Genomic DNA, 20,174 nt, shown 5'->3' with positions numbered 1-20,174 from the left:
TAAAAAAGTAGTGCTGTATTCCCAATTTTATTGCCATGTTCATTTGGCTACTATAGCTAAGTCATATAGAAGAGGGATAAACTCTTTGGATACCTGCAGCATTCTTTTATTTAAAGATTGAGTATCAAAAAAAGGGAAGTGGGAGGAAATTATTTAGTATCTTAGGAGTACTATAAACAGTTAGGCACTGGATATTTATTAGTAAATAAAATAGAGCCTTTGCCTGCACATCATGATTCTTGCTTCTGGTTAAAGCTGGGGGACAGGGTGCTAAAACACATTTTCTTTCTGTTTCTCTTAAGATAACACTGAAGGAAAGATTCAGAATAAACCAGTAATGGAGAGACTAGATAATGAGCTTTTTATATATATATATATATAATATTATATTAAATTTTTTGCCATGCCTCAAGGCATTCAGGATCTTAGTTCCTCTACCAGGGACTGACCCCATGCTCCCTGCAGTGGCAGTGAGGAGTCCTAACCACTGGACTGCCAGAGAAGTCCCAAAAATATTTCTAAAAGACTATTCTGACAGATATAATAGAGGAAGCTGGAATCTTCATCTAAAAGGCTAGAGAGATGCAGGTGGTCTCCCATAAACCTCTGAGAAGTTCTGGGGCTGCTAGAATTGGCATACAAGAGAGAGCACCAACAGACATAAGAGCTGGGATGTTAGTTGGAGAATTGCATATAGGTGTGCTGACCCGCCCTTATTAGCGCCTTTCCTCCTACAGGCAAAATTGTCAAATCAAGGGCATTAGACAGTTAGCCAAGAACAGAAGTGCTCTACTCTGAGAGGAGGGAAATGCTAAGCCTCCTAATATAAGTAGTAGCTCCGAAGAGGAAGATAAAGAGACAACTGATAAGAGGCATTAAGAGTCAGTCTGCAGGGGACTTCCCCGCTGGCTCAGCGGTAAAGAATCTGCCGGTCAAGGCAGAAGACACAGGTTCATATCCCGGGTCCTGGAAGATCCCACATGCCCTGGGGCAACTAAGCCTGTGCTCTACAACTACTAAAGTCCGTGCATCGTAAAGCCTGTACCCCACAGCAAGAAAAGCCACTGCAACTAGAGAAAAGCCCATGCAACAACGTACACCCAGCACTGCCAAAATTTAAAAAAAAAAAAATCAGTCTGCAAGATAATGAGTCTAAAGCCAAAGGGTGGAAAAAAGGGGGTAGTGACATGATAGCACTGGAGAAGAGGAAGGAAAATACCAGAGAGATTAAAAGAGAAAAACGAATGGAAAATACCCTCGTGAAAGATTGGTATCTTCAAGATTACAGAACAGGGACTACCCTGCCAGTCCAGTAGCTAAGACTCCGCCCTACTAATGCAAGGGGCCAGAGTCTGATCTCTGGTCAGGCAACAAGATCTCACAAGTCACAAGTGTGAGTTCACATGTTTCAACAAAGATGTGCTGCAACCCCGTGTGCCACAATTAAGACCCGGCACAGCCAAAAAATCACCCAAGAGAGATTACAGATCACATGCTAGACATTTCTATGGAAAAAACAGGACACTTAAAAAAGGTTAGGTAAAACAGTCTTATAATACATCTGAACCACTGAATGTTAGACAATAGGTAATACCTTCATGGTTCTGAGGAAAATTCATTTTTATCTTGGAATTGTATACCTAGACCAAAACCAAAAAATATCAAATGTAAGAATGTGGAAAGCAACCAGTCTAATCTTGGTTCATTGAGAAACTCATAGCCCATCTGGGAAGAAAGACATGTAAACATGATACACATAAGATAAGCAAAGTGTAGAGTGGTCTCACACTATGTCATCATTATGAATGCTGCTGCTAAGTCGCTTCACTAGCGTCTGACTCTGTGGGACCCCATAGACGGCAGCCCACCAGGCTCCTCTGTCCCTGGGATTCTCCAGGCAAGAACACTGGAGGGAGTTGCCATTTCCTTCTCCAATGCATGAAAGTGAAAAGTGAAAGTGAAGTCGCTCAGTCATGTCCGACTCTTCGCGACCCCGTGGACTGTAGGCTACGAGGCCCCTCCGTCCATGGGATTTTCCAGGCAAGAGTACTGGAGTGGGGTGCCACTGCCTTCTCTGCATTATGAATGAAGGGCACCCAACCTTGTCTCAAGGTAGGAGAACACTTCTTGAAAGAGATGATCCTGAGCTGAGCCTTAAACCACCAGGAAACAACTCGGTGAATCTCTTCAACAAATTTCCCTGACTTAGATAAGACTGTGTTAAGAGAAATTTTATCCATATTCAAATTTGATTTCACATAGCTTATAATCTGGTCATGACTAAGGACATAAGCATTAAAAAAAGTCATGACTTTGCTTACTATTCCCATCATATATTCGCAGAACCTGATACACAAGATCTGCAGCTCAGTTCTCCTGATGACTAATCCATTGTAAATTGGGCATACCCACATTTTGACTTGAACAAACTGTTTAAACCATCACTCTATTCGTTCATTGAAGTTCTCTACCTGTGTCAAATGAACTCAGTTTTGTAACGTTTAGATAAAACTTTTCAAATTCCTTACAGGCATGTGATTAGGCCTTATTAATTTCTGGGTGGTTATCATTTATTTTTGTTTGTTTGTTGGAAACCTAGGGCAGGCTCCATTCTGGTGTCAGGGAATAATTAATGCTATAGAGGGGCTAAGAAGTTTAAAGAACAACTGGCAAAGTCATATTTGTGGACTTTTTCTTTTTTTCTGTTTTCCTGAAAACACAGTAAGCCAAAGAAACGAGTAAGGTTCCAATGTAGTCTTTCATGTATTCCTTCCTATTTGGAATTCATTTTTAATTCTTTTTTTTTTTTTCATTTAAAATTTTCTGAATAAAAAAGTCCCCCCAGCAATCAAAATGAACTAAGCATCCACGGTGAGACTGATTAACCTACTTTTTAATTTTTTTGTAGCATATTGTAGTTATCATATATTTGAGGACACCTGATATTTTCTATACATGAACTACCAAAACAATGACAATGAAAACTAAAAGATTTTGTAATCTGTCTACAGAAAATTCTAATCTTTAAGGATCAGATTCATTCACCATGATATGTTTCAGTTATTAGAATAGAGAGATTCAGCTAAAAGATAAAGAGGGAGTGTTTTAGTAACATTCTTGTAGCTAGATTCTCCTTTATGAAAAGAAAAAAACGTAAATCAAAAACGCTAGTCTGGAGATACCAAAAAGTCCCTCCCACGCCCACTGATTGCGTTGTAGTAAAGGACCATTTTCTTCCCCTTTTCAGGATGGAGAGACAGAGACAAAGACAGAATCAAAACTCAGGCTGTGTCCTGGGTTAAATAGTGTCCCCCCAAAAATTCATGGCCACCTGGAAGCTGAGTGTGATCTTATTTTGGAAATAAGGTCTTTATAGATGTATACAATTACGATGTGGCCATACTGTATTAAGGTTTGGGCCATAATCCAATGACTGATGCCCTTTTAAGAGGGGACTCTGGACACAGACACAAATGAATGAAGGGCATGATAAGGAAGAGGCAAAGATTGGAGTTATGCTGCCACAAGCCAAGGATTGTCGAGGATTACTGGCAACCACCAGAATTAAGAAGAGGTGGCAAAAATACACAGAACTGTACAAAAAAGATCTTCACGACCCAGATAATCACGATGGTGTGATCACTCACCTAGAGCCAGACATCCTGGAATGTGAAGTCAAATGGGCCTTAGGAAGCATCACTACGAACAAAGCCAGTAGAGGTTATGGAATTCCAGTTGAGCTGTTTCAAATCCTGAAAGATGATGCTGTCAAAGTGCTGCACTCAATATACCAGCAAATTTGGAAAACTCAGCAGTGGCCACAGGACTGGAAAAGGTCAGTTTTCATTCCAATCCCAAAGAAAGACAATCCCAAAGAATGTTCAAACTACCGCACAATTGCACTCATCTCACACACAAGTAAAGTAATGCTCAAAATTCTCCAAGCCAGGCTTCAGCAATCCATGAACCGTGAACTTCCAGATGTTCAAGCTGGTTTTAGAAAAGGCAGACGAACCAGAGATCAAATTGCCAACATCCTCTGGATCATCAAAACAGCAAGAGAGTTCCAGAAAAACATCTATTTCTGCTTTATTGACTATGCCAAAGCCTTTGACTGTGTGGATCACAATAAACTCTGGAAAATTCTGAAAGAGATGGGAATACCAGACCACCTGACCTGCCTCTTGAGAAACCTGTATGCAGGTCAGGAAGCAACAGTTAGAACTGGACATGGACCAACAGACTGGTTCCAAATAGGAAAAGGAGTATGTCAGGGCTATATATTGTCACCCTGCTTATTTAACTTATATGCAGAGTACATCATGAGAAACGCTGGGCTGGAGGAAGCACAAGCTAGAATCAACATTGCCGGGAGAAATGTCAATAACCTCAGATATGCAGATGACACCACCCTTATGGCAGAGAATGGAGAGGAACTGAAAAGCCTCTTGATGAAAGTGAAAAGAGGAGAGTGAAAAAGTTGGCTTAAAGCTCAACATTTAGAAAACTAAGATCATGACATCCGATTCCATCACTTCATGGCAAACAGATGGGAAAACAGTGGAAACCGTGGCTGACTTTATTTTTCTGGGCTCCAAAATCACTGTAGATGGTAATTGCAGCCATGAAATTAGAAGATGCTTACTCCTTGGAAGGAAAGTTATGACCAAGCTAGACAGCATATTAAAAAGCAGAGACATGACTTTGTTGACAAAGGTCTGTCTAGTCAAGGCTATGGTTTTTCCAGTGGTTACGTATGATGTGAGAGTTGGACTATAAAGAAAGCTGAGCGTCGAAGAATTGATGCTTTTGAACTGTGGTGTTGGAGAAGACTCTTGAGAGTCCCTTGGACTGCAAGGAGATCCAACCAGTCCATCCTACAGGAGATCAGTCCTGGGTGTTCCCTGGTAGGACTGATGCTGAAGCTGAAACTCCAATACTTTGGCCACCTCATGCATGCGAAGAGCTGACTCATTGGAAAAGACCCTGATGCTGGGAAAGATTGAGGGCAGGAGGAGAAGGGGACGACGGAGGATGAGATGGTTGGATGGCATCATCGACTCAATGGACATGGGTTTGGGTGGACTCTGGAAGTTGGTGACGGACAGGGAGGCCTTGTGTGCTGTGGTTCATGGGGTCGCAGAGTAAGACAGGACTGAGCAACTGAACTGAACTGAACTGGTCAAAATTGAAGACAAGAGGCATGGAGCAGATTTTCCCTCTGGGTCTATGAAAGGTACCAACCTTATATACACCTTAATTTTAGACTTCTGGCCTCTCGAGTTACAAGAGAATAAATTCTTTTCATTTTAAGTCACTCAGTTTATGGTAATTTGTTAGAAGAGTGCTAGGAAACTGACATAGGCATGAACCTCTTCCTCCACTGGATCAGCAGCAGATGGGCATCCCTCTCTTGATCTGGCTTGTATCCTCATTCCAGTAAGGAGAGAGGTCTGATTCCTAATCCCATTGCCTCCAATTTCTCTTCGTCAGCTTCCCTGGCACTGACTTGTACTAAAGAGTCTAGAATCTGTTTCCCCACTAGCCTTTAAACTTGAAGCTTTATTCTCAGACTTTAAATCAATATTTAAGTAAACTAAATATGCCTTTCAGAAGAGTAACAGGTATTTACATAGCAGTTAATACTCTGAAACTTGACTGACTAGAGAACTGCTGCTGGTTGTGTGGCAACAGCAAAGGCAAGGAAAGCCTCTTACATATACTGAAAAATGAACATCTCAATGGCAGTGGCAACTATAAATTCTGTGTATTTCATAGGCCCTATGACTCAGATGGCTTCCCTGGTGGCTCAGATGGTAAAGAATTTGCCTGCAATGCAGGAGACCTGGTTTCGATCCCTGGGCTGGGAAGATCCTCTGGAGAAGGAAACGGCAACCCACTCCAGTATTTCTGCCTGAAGAATCCCATGGACAGAGGAACCTGGCGGACTACCGTCCATGGGGTTACAAAGAGTTGGACACGACTAACAACTTTCACTTTCATAAGCCCTATGACTCTTCTATGCACTGAGAAGGGGGACCTAGTGACTGATATCAAATATGAAGGAAAGAAAAACAGACATGGTAACTTTAACATATAAAATTAGAGTCAACGACAAAGAGGATGAATGTCTCGATGGGATAATTTAATCTTGATTTCGCTCAGTCATGTCTGACTGTTTATGATCCCATGGACTATACAATCCATGGAATTCCCCAGGCCAGAATGCTAGAGTGGGTAGCTGTTTCCTGCTCCAGGGGATCTTCCCAACCCAGGGATGGGATCCAGGTCTCCTGCATTGCAGGTAGATTCTTTACCAGCTGAGCCACCAGGAAAGCCCAATGTACACTAACAGTACTTGGCAGTGTGGTCTATCCTCCATTGTCCTAGAGACCTGGGATTAAATTGTATCATTGACCGACCACACAGATTATCCTCCTGGAGCCTCAGTATTGTTATCTGTAAAATGGAGATAATGCATAACTTCCTCACAGAGTACTTGTAAGGATTATGTTAGCTAGCTTATATAAAATACCTAGGATTCAGTAAATGTTAGCTCTCATTCTCACCCCAATTACTTGCCAAAAATTGTCATTCTTTTCTCAAGCCACCTGCTCTTATTCCCACTGATCCTTTTGTCCTCTGAACTTGATCGTGCTTCCCACATCATATAGAAATGAAAAGTTACTACAGATCTTCCTCAGTTTACGATGGGATTATGTCCCGTAAAAACCCATCATTAAATTGAAAATAAAATGAATTTAATACACCTATCCCACTGAACATTAGAGCTCAGCCTGGCCTACCTTAAATGTGCTCAGAACACTTACATTAGGCTACAGTTGGGCAAAATCATTGAATGCAAACCCTATTTTAACAGTGTTGAATATCACCTGTAATTAATTGAATATTATACTGAAAGTGAAAAACAGGATGGCTGTAAGTGTATCGGTTTCACCTTTTTTTCCTCCACTAGCTCTTCTCCTTCAATATATGAGAAGTTCCTTCCTCTTATTAAAAACAAACGAATAACAAAACAAAACTCTTGTCTTGACTATGGTAGCTACAATCCTGTCTTTCTCCTACCTTTTTTAGCTAAGTTCCTAAATTTTTCATTTAAATTTTATTTACCTTTTGAAAAGACATTACATGAATCAAAATTCAAAAAGGTATGCAGTACAAATTCTCCCTCCTGTCTCTGATTCTCAAGCAGTTTTTCTCCCCTGATCAGTTTTTTGTGGTCCTTTTAGAGGTAAGTCATGCCTATATAAGCAAGTATATATATATTTTTCTTTGTATAAAAATGTTAGCATATTAGGGACAATCTTCTATTTCTTGCTTGTTTTTTTTTTCATTTAAAAATATATATTGGAGGTTTTTCCATTTAATTACCTAAACAACTGCCTCATGGTTTAGGTCTTCTGAAAAGCACATGATGCCAAGATACGATTAGACCTATAAGAGATTTACTGGAGGAAATGCCTGTGAGAGAGAGAAAGGAGGGAGCTGAGGGAGCTGTCAGGTCCTGATGATCTGCTTTTGTGAAGGAGGGAGGGAAGAAAGGATGGTTGAGTACGCAGTGACTCAGACTGCAGCACAGTTCTAAGTTTCAGACAGGCTTAAATCTGGAGAGTTTTTAAGCTAGAGTCACTTTCAGAGGAACCCAGCATCTTGCAGGAATGGACCTGTCTCAGTATCCTTCTATGTTCAGTCATAGGCTAGGAGCAATGGTTGGGTATTGTAAGCTCACTGCAAATGCAGTGGTAGATTCAAAGCTTAGCAGCTGGTGCTTTCCTGCAAGGAAGAAATCAGAGAGGCACATTCATAGCTTTTGCGATACTTTTAGGGCCTTATAATAATCCACTGGTGCATGTACCGTAATTTATCCATTCCTCTTCTAATGAACATTTTTGTTGTTTCCCAGTCCTTTCCTAGGAGAAACAATGCTCAATGAATAACCTTAAGGTATATCATCTTGCACACATGGGGAATTCCACAAATTGGGCTCTTGGGGAAGTACACGTTGAGACGGAGATTAACACGTGATCAGTTTATTATGGAATGTTGATGAGATCAATACTTCTCGAAGGAAAAGGAAGAAAGCTGAATGGGGGAGACTGGCAAATTGATCTGCAATGCATTCTCAGTGATGGCCTGAGTCAACCCAACTTGGCTTAAAAGTCTTCAATGGCTTTCTATTGCCTATAGAATGAGGAAATCTAAAGCTTCCAGAAACTTACTATATATAACTCTTCATAATCTGAACTTTTGTTTATCTCTCCAGTCATTTCTTAACCACCCCCTTTTCCTGCCTTAATCTGTAATGTTCAAGCTAGTTGCATTTGTCAGAATACATTAGGTTCTCTCATGATACATGCACATGCCATTTTGCGAGAAATAATCCTGTGCTCTTTACTTCCCCACTTGTCCTCCACGTAAGATTCTTCAAATTTTAGCTGAAAAAACTACCTCCTTCATGACGCCTACCCTGACTCCTCCGGAAATCCTATTCTATTGCTCTTTGTACCCACGCAGTTTGTTTTTAATTTGCTTGCATGTTTATTACTTCAATACGTTTTAGTCCCCAGTGGAAAAGACCAGTTTTCATCTGGCATCTCCAGCACTTATTATAGTGCCGGGAAACAACACAAACTCAGATACTTCATGATTTACATCAAGATCTGAGGAAGTTTCCCAGGAAACTTTGTAATAAATAAACGGTCCTCTTTCCTCCTCCCTCCAGGTTTCCAGATTTCCTCCAAAACCTAGCAGGCAGGTCACTATTAACTTTCCTTGCCACTTCAGGTGGAATTGACTATTTTCTCCTCTATGTAAGTCCTATTCTAGCACTAACCAGGTTTAAAATTGTATCACAAGCATCTGCTACATTTTATGCACGAGACTTTCTTGAACATTCTAGGAAAACGTCACTATTATGGAAAAATCATAAAAAAACAAAAACCCCTCAACAGTCCAACCCAAATGATTGTTTTCAAACGCCGCATCCCGCAGGTACTTTTATTGTCCTTAGACAGATGGCCAAAACCTTGGCTACATATGCTAGGAAGAGACCATGATTAGAATGCTAAGAAAATGAAGACTTGCTGCTGGGGCGCGAAAGTTCTCTGGCTGATGCTAGAACGAGGAAACCGCTGAATGTTCAGCTTTTGAAATACGGTTTTTGCATCGTAAAGAAAAAAGATTAACCTATCAGGAAGAACCGAGCACATCCAATTACCAATCAACAGCCGGAAAGAAGCCAAAGCCCGGGGATACCCACGCATCAACGAGGACGTCATTCTCTCTTCTTCGCCAATGAGCGGCTGGATGGGGCGGGGCAAGAGGCGGGCCAATGGCCATAAAAAACAAAAAACAATCTTCAGTGTAACTGCCCTAACCACAGTCCTTGCCTAGCAGACCTCTGGAGCAAACTCCTGGGCAAGGCGCTTGTTAAATACTTTCCACTCTCCTTCTCTCCCGGGGACAGTTTTAATAGAGTACCTGCCTTACATCAGAACAAGGGCCTTCTTCCCACAAGCTCCCACAGATTCGCAGAAAGCACACTGCAACTTTGCGCTTTCTACCTTCGCAGGAACTGGCAGTCCAGCGCTACCTGAGGTGGGGTGGCCTCAGTGCGCAGGCGTGCATGCCTCTTGGAGGCGGGGCTATAGCGACCCATGTCAGCATGGGAGTTGTATTTCTTTCGGCCGCAAAACTCAATCATCTCGGAGGCAAAAGGAACTATATTTCCCGGGTGTCTCCGCGACTTCGGGGCGGGCGGGCGGATTCGTTAATGAGCTCGAGGAAGCCGCGGCGCGGCCCACCAGGTTCCAAAACAAGGAAATGAAGGGGGGAGGCGGGACTGGGGCTGCCTGCGGGAGCTGCCGCCGCCGCCGCCGCCGCCGCGGAGGAGGAGGAGGTGGAGGAGGTGGCTGCAGCGGCCGCCGAGAAGTCCCTTGCTGAAGGCGAATCGCGGGGCGGCGGGCGGCGCGCGCGCGCGCGCCCGAGAGGTGGCTGTTGGAGAAGTGGAGCGGCGGTCGCGGGGGGAGGAGGAGGAGGAGGGACTGAGCGGCGGCGGCCCCCGCGTCCCGGTGCCTCTATGGGGAAAGCAGACAATGGATTATGATTTCAAGGCGAAGCTGGCTGCGGAGCGGGAGCGGGTGGAGGATTTGTTTGAGTACGAAGGGTGCAAAGTGGGACGCGGCACCTACGGGCACGTCTACAAGGCGAGGCGAAAAGATGGGTAAGAGCAGGGGCGGGGGGAGAAGGCTTGCTCGGGTCCTCGCCCAGCCCGCGACCTCGCGGGATGGGTGGGTCGAAGCCCAGTCGGGCCGTGCCCGGGCTGGGGGCGAGGGGGAGGTGGTCTCGGGGCTGCGTCCCGGGGCAGACTCTCAGGGACGCGGGTTCTGCCAGACCCCAGCGTCGCGCCCGTCGAACTCCCGCGGCGCAGCCTGCTTGGGGGGCGTAGGTCTGGTCCCGAAGGGCGCTCTCCGCGTGCCAGGAGCTGGCGGCGGGACTCGAGTTGGGACCTCGGTTGGAGGTGGAGTTTGTGTGTGGGGGTCTGGTCTCCAGGGGAGACGCAGACGGTTGGGAGAGCTCCGCCGAGGAGTTGCCGCTCCGGCCCTGGGCTGCTGGTGACGGTCGTGCTGGAACTTCCAATCGGCTGAGCGCCTCCCGGGGGCGGCGGTTTGAAACCTCGCGGAGGAGTCTGTCGGGCGGCCCCGAGCGCCTGGGTCCTCGCCAGCCTCACTGGTGTGAGCCGTTGGGCACCTTGGCCCTAGGGGCCAGTCAGCCCGGTGGTCCCTCGGCGCGGTCCCTTCTGTTCCTGTCGTGTGCCTGGCGGCCACTTCTTCACGCCGCTTCGCCAGGCTGCGAGTTCGCTTTCTCCCATTCTCAATTCCCAGTTCCGCACCTTCCCCTCGAATGTAGGACCTTCTGAGAGACGAACCGCGTTTTGCTGGCAGAACTTCCGAGTTCGTTCTTGTACCTCATTTCGCCTCACCTTGGGTATTCTTACGTCCTCCACCCCATCTTCTGCCAGACGACTGCGTGCTGAGGTTTATTGGGCACCTAGATTATCCAGAACGGAATTCGAGTGACACAGTGCTGGGCCTGAATCTTTGTTTTCCTGGGCGGTGAGAATTTTAGGGACCCCTTAGTAAGCTCTTACTGATTGTTCTCTTAGGAGAAGAAGAGCTGGACGTTGTATTGAAAAACGCCTGTCCTTCGTCCTGGAGGGCACGAGGCTCGTGCTCCAGGACAGGTGGAACCAGTTCCCTGCCTGAGAAGGGTGGGTTTAAGTCAGTCGTCACCTGAGGGCCCATCCTGGCAGAAATTCCCCTTCCCCAGAGTTAGGGAGCCCGGGAACATCTGCCTATCCCGCTTAAACTTTAAAGACGATCCAACTATGTGGAAGACAGTTTTTAGGATCGTAGCGAAACATTTCTGAATGAACTGATTATCAGCCATAACGACGATGGAAAGATCTGAAGTGCTGCTTATCGTTCTGCGCACGCCTTTGTAATTGACAGGGCTGATTGATGGACTCTAGGATCAAAGTAGTAGTAGTGTGTGGGTGTGTGTGCGCGCGCTCGCTTGCTTGCTGATTTCATACAGGGAAGGAGCTAGCACAACTTTATTAACTGTTTTATCATGAAGGATGGCGAAAACTACAAAGTACTTTACAAGTGTAAAGGATTGTTATTATTGCAAATAACTTTTTTCTCTTGTTATAGCTGAATGGGCCCCAGAACATTTAGTTGTGTGTAAACTTTTCTCATAATTCCTTTAGTTAATTGCCAGGTGTCCTTGAATGAATATCTTGGAGTGCGAAGTACTATAATTGTATTTTGTTTTTTGGAATATTTATGCTGCTTGTTATACTGGTGTTCCTGTGGGAGTCTTACCAGATATATTTGGGGAAAGAACATCGAGCTTTTCTGTTTGGACGTTAGCGTTACAAAACAAATCAGAGGTGGTGTTTTTCATATTCCTCATGCTGACTTCGTAATATATTTGAACTGGAATTTTTAAAATGTATTTTAATTTTGTTGTTAAGGATTAAAAAATTTTTTTAAGCAGGCAACTTTTGAAAAAAGTTAAAAATTCTGCTTCTGAATTGTATTTGAATAGCACACAGGCTACAACACTGAATAGATTATTTAATTCCTGCTTCTATTCTTTTTGAATATCTTCCCCTCTAATAAAAATTTTGATTTGAATACACTTCCTTCTTGAGTGAAATTTGTTTGATTAGAATTAATAAAGCCTCTTTGGTAGAGTAAGATCAGTTTGTGTATCTTCAAAATTTTTATACTTAAAAAAACTTTTAGGATCTGAAAGCATTAGTTTAAATAACTAAATTACATGTAAGAAAAATCAATATAAAGACTCTTTTCTTAGACAAAGTCTAGTTGAGATTTGAGGCTTCATACTGAACACCCACATCTCTTGTGCCTTGGTAGCAAGATTAATTTTGTGTTCATTGATACCAGCTGATTTGAAAGAACAGAAAGTTTTTAGTGATGATTCTAAACTGATACAGATTTGCATCCTAAAGGATTTTTACACTCTGATCATGGTAAATTACAGTGTAGCTCTTTCCAGAATTTATTTTGGTTAACTCAGAAGTATATGCTATTTTAGGGAGCAAGAGAGAAATCACATGAGTACCTTAAAGAGGAACTATTCTGGTGTATATAATGTAGCATATAGGCAAAAAATTGTTCAGGTCTCTAGAAGAAACACTAGAAGTAGTAATTAACATATAGCTTCATTAGAAAAGCCTCTGCTTATAGTTTAATGGTAGAGTTTACAAAACCATGGAATGTTATTTCCTTTGAAACATAACTTTAACTTAGGCCCTGTTAATTATGCTACATACATTTGTAACAGAATGGAGATGCAAGATTTACACCTGGGTTTTTCACCTTTAATAAAAGTGAGATTTGTTTCATCTTTTTGTTCTGAAGGAAGAGGATTTTTTGACTCAACTTTTTTTTTTCCATCAGTCATAAAAGTTATTCTTGAAGAGAAGCTAGAATATTTCTAGACTTTATGAGCAAGAATTTGTAGTACAGTTTTTCTTTTAAAATTAAGAAAAAGTCACATAACAGTATGGTTACAAATCTCAAGACCATATTTATCATGTCTGAAACACTTCTTATTTTCTTTGATAAAGGAATATTGTTTAAAATGTTCTTTTGTAAGAGATTCAGGCAAATATGATTCCATACTAACGTTATGTCTGAAAACTGTTATACCCAACAATAATACCATTCAACTTTGCAGACATTCATTTAGCTTTTTGAAACCACTCCAATAAAAGAATGCTCCTTTTTGGGGATATTTTGAAATACAGTAATTGAAAGTGAAATGGCTGACAGAGCCATCTTACAGAGTTTCAGTTTTGCCTAAGGGTTTCAGATGAGAAGTAGTTGGTAACTACGTGTCTTAATGTCTGTCATGAAATCCTTCACAATAAATGTAATCAGTACGTGTAGATACATTTAGGTAAATGACAGGTACAATAGTGTCTGCTTGTTTTTGATGGATTTTTCACATTGGTTCATAGTTAATATAGGTGATAGTATTTGCATTTTTGGAGACCTCCCAAAGATTTAAGATATATTATTAACGATCGTAATATTTTAGAACTTTCAAAGGTTTTAGGTCATCTAGTCTAATTTCTTTTTACAAGTGAGAAAACCAAAGTTTTAAGAGATTGTCATGCCCATAGTTTTGGCAAAGACAAGCCTATAATCCTGGTTTCTTGAATCTTGAGTTCTTGCATTTTCTAATGTGTTTTCCCTCCTAATACCTTGGGAGAAAAAATGAAGAAGACCATATTGCTTCCAGTTTTGACTATCTTACTGTGTAAACTTTCCATGCAAAGGATACTACATCTATATCGAAAAAATATGGAAGAGGGAAAGTGTTGCATATGAGGGGCATTTTAAAAAAGTAGAATTTCAGGCCAGTAGATTCTGCCTCATGTAGTTGCTTCTCTTAATCTGGTTTCTCTTCATCTTCACTATCATTACCTTTGACCATCATCTCTGATTTGCACGTTAGCCGAATTGATCTCTGCCATTAGTCTTTTCTCACTGTAGTCCTAGATCCAGTGTTATTGCTGCCAGTGTTACTTTCCTACAAAATAAAATCAATCATGTCGTTATCTCTTCTTGGAAAACTGTGCATTCTCTGTGGCTCATCCGGTTTCATCAGATCTTAATTCCCTAGTTTGGCACGTAAAAACCGTTTGCATTTGGATCCTAAAGTCTTTAGTCTTTACAGCCTTTATGCCTGCCACCACCTCCCTCCTCTTTCAGTGTGTTCAAGCCATATGCTTCTGTAGCTTTCAACTGCTCATATTTTTCTTTTTTTTTTTCTAGGATTTGCTAAGTCCTTTTCATGTCTCATTTTGTTTTTTCTATACTCAAACCAGAATGGTGTTGCTCTGTGATTTCTCTCTCCTCTTTCCCCCTCCCACAAACCTGGGAAACTCCTGCTCACAGTTCAATACCCAATTCAAATCGCTTTTCTTTAGAAGTCTTCCTTAGTCACCCAGTGTACTCATCTGTGTTTCTGTCCCTCTTGTTCTTGTGTGTATAATATCACTGTGATATTAATCTGCTCTGTAAACTATTAGCTATAAATGGGTCATTGTCATCCTCCTGTCTACACGTTGTATAGGGTTGAGCTCAAAAATTGCATTAAAATTTAAAAAATGTCCTAAATTGGAAAGAATATATATTTTTTCTTTTCAGGTAAACATACTTAACCTATGTTTTCTGTATTTGTTTTGAAAGCCTGAAATATAGTGATATTACATGAGATAAGCTTTTCAATGTAAATATTTCTACAGCATTAACTAGGTCTAGGGTAACTTTTTTTCTCAAAGAAATTATATGCTGTTTTTCAAGATAGTCTATACATTTCTTTTAATAGATTGATAAGTAATGTGGGTAATTTTTGAATTGTTAAGCATTTTTTTCCCCCTTAGACCACCTCTTCTAAAATTGCTAACTGTAGTAATCTGTCTTCTGTGCTTTTACTATTGAGTTTATAGAGAAACTTAGAAAATGTCAGCATTCAAACATTTTAGGAAATTTTTTGATATGATTCATGTTAAAAAATTAAGTACCTTTAGCACTTAGCAAATCAGGTGACCATGAGCTTGTTTAATTGGTTCTTCATTTGTGCACTTCAGGCCTTCAAAACTTTGTTTTTGAGGCCCAGAGGGAATATTCTTTTCAATGAAATTTGATTGTCTAGAGCAGTGGTTGACAAACTTTTCCTCTAAAGAGGCAGAAACTAAATATTTTAGGTTTTGTGGACCAGACCATCTATGTCAAAATTACTTGAATCTGCCATTGTAGTGCCAGAGTATCCACAGACAATGTATAAATGAACACAAATTAAAATGGCTATGTTCCAGTAGGAAAAGAACCAGGTAGTGGGCTGTGTTTGGCCCATAGGCTATAATTTGACAACCCTTAGTCTAGAACAGTGATGTCCAATAGGATTTTCTGCAGTGATGAAAATGCATCTGTGCTGTCCAGTAAGGTAGCCGCTAGCCACGTGTGGCTCAAGAAAGGTGGTTAGTGTGACCAAGAAACTGGCCAGTGGCAATGATATTGGACTTAGCAGGATTGAGGTTTTTGGTTTTTTTTTGAGCAGGTGGCTTAGCAAAAGTTCTTAAATCCATGAAGTGACCTTTCTATGAAAATGAGTGACAGTGTGAACAAATGAAATCGAAGGTTTGGGTCTTTTCTTTCAAGATAATAGAAGAAAATTTGAGGCTGAAATAATTTGATAAAGCAAACAAGTACTTGAACTGAAAAGCTTTCAATTTATGGGTGGAATCAAGGAGTTGATTACTTTTAAAACAAGTATATGTATTTAGTAGTCAATGCCCATGCATAAAAAAGATTATACAATCTGGTTGCCACCCTTTATGTTTTGCCAAATCACTGTAATTTGTGTACATTCGATGAGTTTGTTCCAAGCCAAAAAAAAAATAAAAACGTTTGCACAATGTATTGTAAGTTTTCCTTTTCCCAGTCACCCTCTTTCCTTTCTCGAGATAGTCATTCTTGGTTTTCCTTTTTAGAGGAATTTTCTTGGGAGTATGTGTGTTTACTAAGTAGTAGTGTGCTTTAAGTGGGATTTCCAGGTGGTTCAGTGGTAAAGAATCTGCCTGTCAGTGCAGGAGCCACACATCCGAGTTCAGTCCCTGGATGGAGAGGATCCCGTGGAGGAGAAATGGCAACCCACTCTAGTATTCATGTCTGGAAAATCCCATGAACCAAGGAGCCTGGGCCGGCTACCGTCCACAGGGTCACAAAGAGTTGGACATGACTGAGTGGCTGAGCACACACTGCTTACAGTTGCTGCTCTATATTTTTTAGCCCTGTATGTAATACACATCTTATATACAGAGATGCCAATTGCTTACAGTAGTTTTCATTATATCCCATTGTATTGACTCATATAATGCATTTAAGTATCCCTCTTGATGGGTATTTAGTCTGTCTCCAGCCCTTTCCTAGTACACTGTGATGAATATCCTAGTAGGTACAGAAGGAGAGTGTGTGTGTGTTCAGTCGCTCAGTTGTGACCGACTCTTGTGACCCCTTGGACTGTATGTAGTCCACCAGGCTCCTCTGTCCATGGAATTCTCCAGGCAATACTGGAGTGGGTTGCTGTTTCCTACTCCAGGGAATCTTCCCGACCCAGGGATTGAACCGGTATCTCTTGAGTGTCTCCAGGGAGATTCTTTTACCACTGATCCTCCTGGGAAGCCCAGTAGGTACGGTATTTTGTGCATATTAGTATTGCTGTCAGTTAAATTTCTAAAAGCTCTTTACCTTTGGAAGTAGTGTTTTGAAATTATTTGGAAATATGGTGAGGTACCAAATATAAATCACTAAAGACTGAAGATAGAAGGGCTGAGAATAAGGAAGAGAAATGTTAAGGCTTTAAAAATAATAACTATTAATATATAAAAAGTGAATTCTAAATTATTAGCTTGCATAGGAAATTCAAATGACTATTTTAGCAGTATGGGAAAGGCATGTCTTAGTTTTAGATAGGAAAAAAGTAGATCCACGGAAAGGGTTTTTTTTTTTTTTAAGTACAATGGATGTCAGTATGGATGAATTAAGAATTTTTACTTTTGTTTACTATATTTTGAAGTGGATATGCTGGATCAAAAATTAATATATGATGTTAAATTGCATATTTGTTTTTTTCAGAATTCTCGTGTAGTGAAAGTTGGACATCAGTATAGAAAGCTTGAAGGGAATATATTACAATTTTGGAATTTTCTTGGTGGTAAATGTCTAAGAGTATTTGACTAATGTGTTTTTAAAGATCCACTCATTCCTTAACTTGTGATACTGTGACTATATAGTTTCGTGATAGCTTTGGATTCCAAAATAAAGGTACACATTTTTGCTTTTTTCAAAGAGCATTTTAACATTTCGAATTACCAACATGAGTATTTCTTTAAAAGCAGGTAGTTTTTAAGGTCTAGAACCATAAAGAGGTAGCTGAGAGAACTATTTAAAGATTTTTGTCCGTTTATAAATAGCAGATAGTCCAACACTTCCTGTAATAGCCATTTTGAGCATGCATTGTGCAGGATAAAAGAGAGTCTCCAGAGAGAGGACAGGATGTAATTCAAGATACGAGTGTGGAGCAATAGTTTTTTATTGAGGGTTTATTTCTTATACAGAAGTGGGTAATGGATCAAAGAGAAATAAAAACCTGTAAAGTTCTCAAACAATTTATGTCTCTATAAAATATCTTTAGTTTCTAATAGAATAAGTCTTTCTGAAGGAAAAACATACCCTCCTTATAGAGGTTTGAAACTTGTGTATTTTCTATTTAAAGAGATTATTTCAGTGAGACTTTGTGGTAGACCTCCGTTGCTAATATGAATATGATTAGGATATAGATTTAATTATCATGTAGGCCAGCTAATTTTGTTGTGTTCTGTGACCACAGACCAAAGTCCTGCTATGGCAAACTATTTTACAGCTATTTATAGATATTTACATTTGGACGGAAAGGTAAGTCTGTGGCTGCTGGAAAAATAAGGTAAAACTTTCCTCATAGAGGGGTTAGTTCTATCTTTCTGTAGAAAAGTTATTTATTTTTTTCATTTATTTTTATATGAGGCTAATTACTTTACAATATTGTAGTGGTTTTTGCCATACATTGACATGAATCAGCCATGAAAAGTTATTTTTTGTTATGATTGTTAAATGAATTCACTTGGTGAAAGACCTAAGCAGTTTGAGGCACAAACTGTGTTGCTTTTTAAAAAGTTAGTTTCCTTTTCCCCTTTCGCTTTTACAATTATATTTGCATTTTAAGAGTGTCTTAGACATGAGCGAGTCCTGTTGTTTTGGATTATGGTGCAAATTAAAAAAATCTTTTTGACTTTCTTTTCTTCTGAATATTTACATGTAATTTGAGCTTGTGTAACTTAGAAAACCAGAGTTCTATTAAGTAATTTCTCAGCAATCTTTTCATCTTTATAGTGTGTTTGTATCAAAGTAGAAATATTTTTTGTGCTACTAAAATTTATCAAGGCATAGTTGCACATGAGTAAAAAAAAACTCCCAACAATTTGTTGGTATGTAAAATGAAGACAAAAAGCCTTCCTTCTTACTGCCTACTCCCAAGCCCCCTTTGACTTCTCAGAGATAACCCATGTTAACTGTTTCTACTTTAAGTTTTGCTGATGCTTACCATTATAACTCTAGGTAACATACGTGTAATTCTGTCTTGATTTATCAACTTTAGGCAGTTTCTGTTGACTTTCCTAGAAAAGCTGAGCAATTTTGTGAGATTTCACTACCTCCTCTTTTCTCTTTCCATCTCAAGCTTCAAATTTATTACCTTTGTTGTTTAAAGATTTTTGTGAGTTCTTTTATGACTTTGAAGTGTAAACTTAGATGTCTTTTTTTTTTAGTTTGTCAACTTACGTATTATCTGTGATCTTTCTAATGTGAATGTTAAGGAAAGTAACAAAATTTTTTCCTACTCTCTTTCTCAGACTCCTGGATTTTTATAATTTTTATAGCTTCCTAGTTGATCCACTGCTTTTTGTCTATGGGTTTATTTTTAAAAGTGAACACTGGAAACCACTCACTCAACAGCTTTAAAATATTATAATTATGTAATTTATTGCTGAATTAATTAGCATGCTGAGACCCATAGAGAGGGAAATGTAGACTTGTATACCAAATAAGTGCTGCTTGCAACAATTTTCCAAGTATCAATACCCAGTGGATCTTCTTATTTTGCCCTTTCTTAGCTTGCAGTTTTTCTGTATATCCCATGGTTGGTTTTTCTTGGATTGTCTTTCGTTGTTGTTGGTTAGCTGAAGATATCTTTTAAATTACCTTTTTCATATAATATGTGTAGATTTTTGAGTTCTTGCATATCAGATAATGTTTTTTTGTCCTCATACTTTATTGATTGTTGGGCTGAATATAGAATTCTGTATTAAGAAAAATTCTTTTTCTCAGAACCCAAAACTAAGCTTCATGACTTTTGGCATTTCTTGTTGCTCATGGGAAGTTTCTTTATTAGAAACTTGGTTTTCTCCTCTTATAGGGGTTTTCACTTATCCATGAATTCCAAAGTTTCACCAGAGTCTGTCTAGAATGTGTAGGTTTTTTTTTCTATCCACTTATCTAGCTTTGTTTCTTGTGTCTTTTACAGGTTATTTTTTGAATAGATGATCTGTGAACATACTTGGAACTTCAAAAGTTAAAAAGTGGTATACAGTGACTTTAGTTGCATCTTGCTACTTTCACTCCTTCATTGCCATTTTCCAATCCTGCTAGTTTCTTAAGGATCTTTTAAGTGGGCGTTTCTTTTCTTAGGTTTAGGGCACTTTTTATTTCCTGTTATTTAGTTCTTCTTCCTCTGTTTCCTCTTTTGTTCTCTTCTTCAGATATGTTTATTAAGAAATGTTGACCCTTGTGAAGTAATTAGCCTCCAACTAATAAAAAATAAAAAAATTAAAAAAAAAAAAAAAAAGAAATGTTGACCTTTTATTCTCTATCTTCCCTGTCTCTTAAATTCATTCTCAAAATTTTCAACTCCTCTCTCTAAGACATTTGAGAAGATTTCCTTTATTTAATCTTCTAGAT

General features: G+C 40.1%; 1 protein-coding gene across 4 annotated transcripts in view; it reads left to right on the top strand.

The window, feature by feature from the left end:
- The window catches only part of CDK19 (cyclin dependent kinase 19), a 265,473-nt gene that overhangs the window by 84,035 nt on the left and 161,264 nt on the right, over positions 1 to 20,174 (top strand). For 2 of the 4 annotated variants that reach the window (XM_043439307.1, XM_043439306.1), the window contains exon 1: positions 9,838 to 10,243. The exons of 1 other annotated variant lie outside the window; for it this stretch is intronic. In XM_043439307.1, the coding sequence (XP_043295242.1) occupies positions 10,116 to 10,243 (128 nt within the window). In that variant the 5' untranslated portion in view covers positions 9,838 to 10,115. Of the gene's footprint in view, positions 1 to 9,837; positions 10,244 to 20,174 lie in introns of those variants that run through there. One more of the 4 variants, XM_043439308.1, reaches the window with a different exon arrangement.

The sequence above is a fragment of the Cervus canadensis genome, chromosome 20 (assembly GCF_019320065.1).
Source record: "Cervus canadensis isolate Bull #8, Minnesota chromosome 20, ASM1932006v1, whole genome shotgun sequence".
NCBI classification, from domain to species: domain Eukaryota; kingdom Metazoa; phylum Chordata; class Mammalia; order Artiodactyla; family Cervidae; genus Cervus; species Cervus canadensis.
Note: the sequence above shows the minus strand (reverse complement) of the source record. Positions and strands in the feature narration are given on the sequence as shown.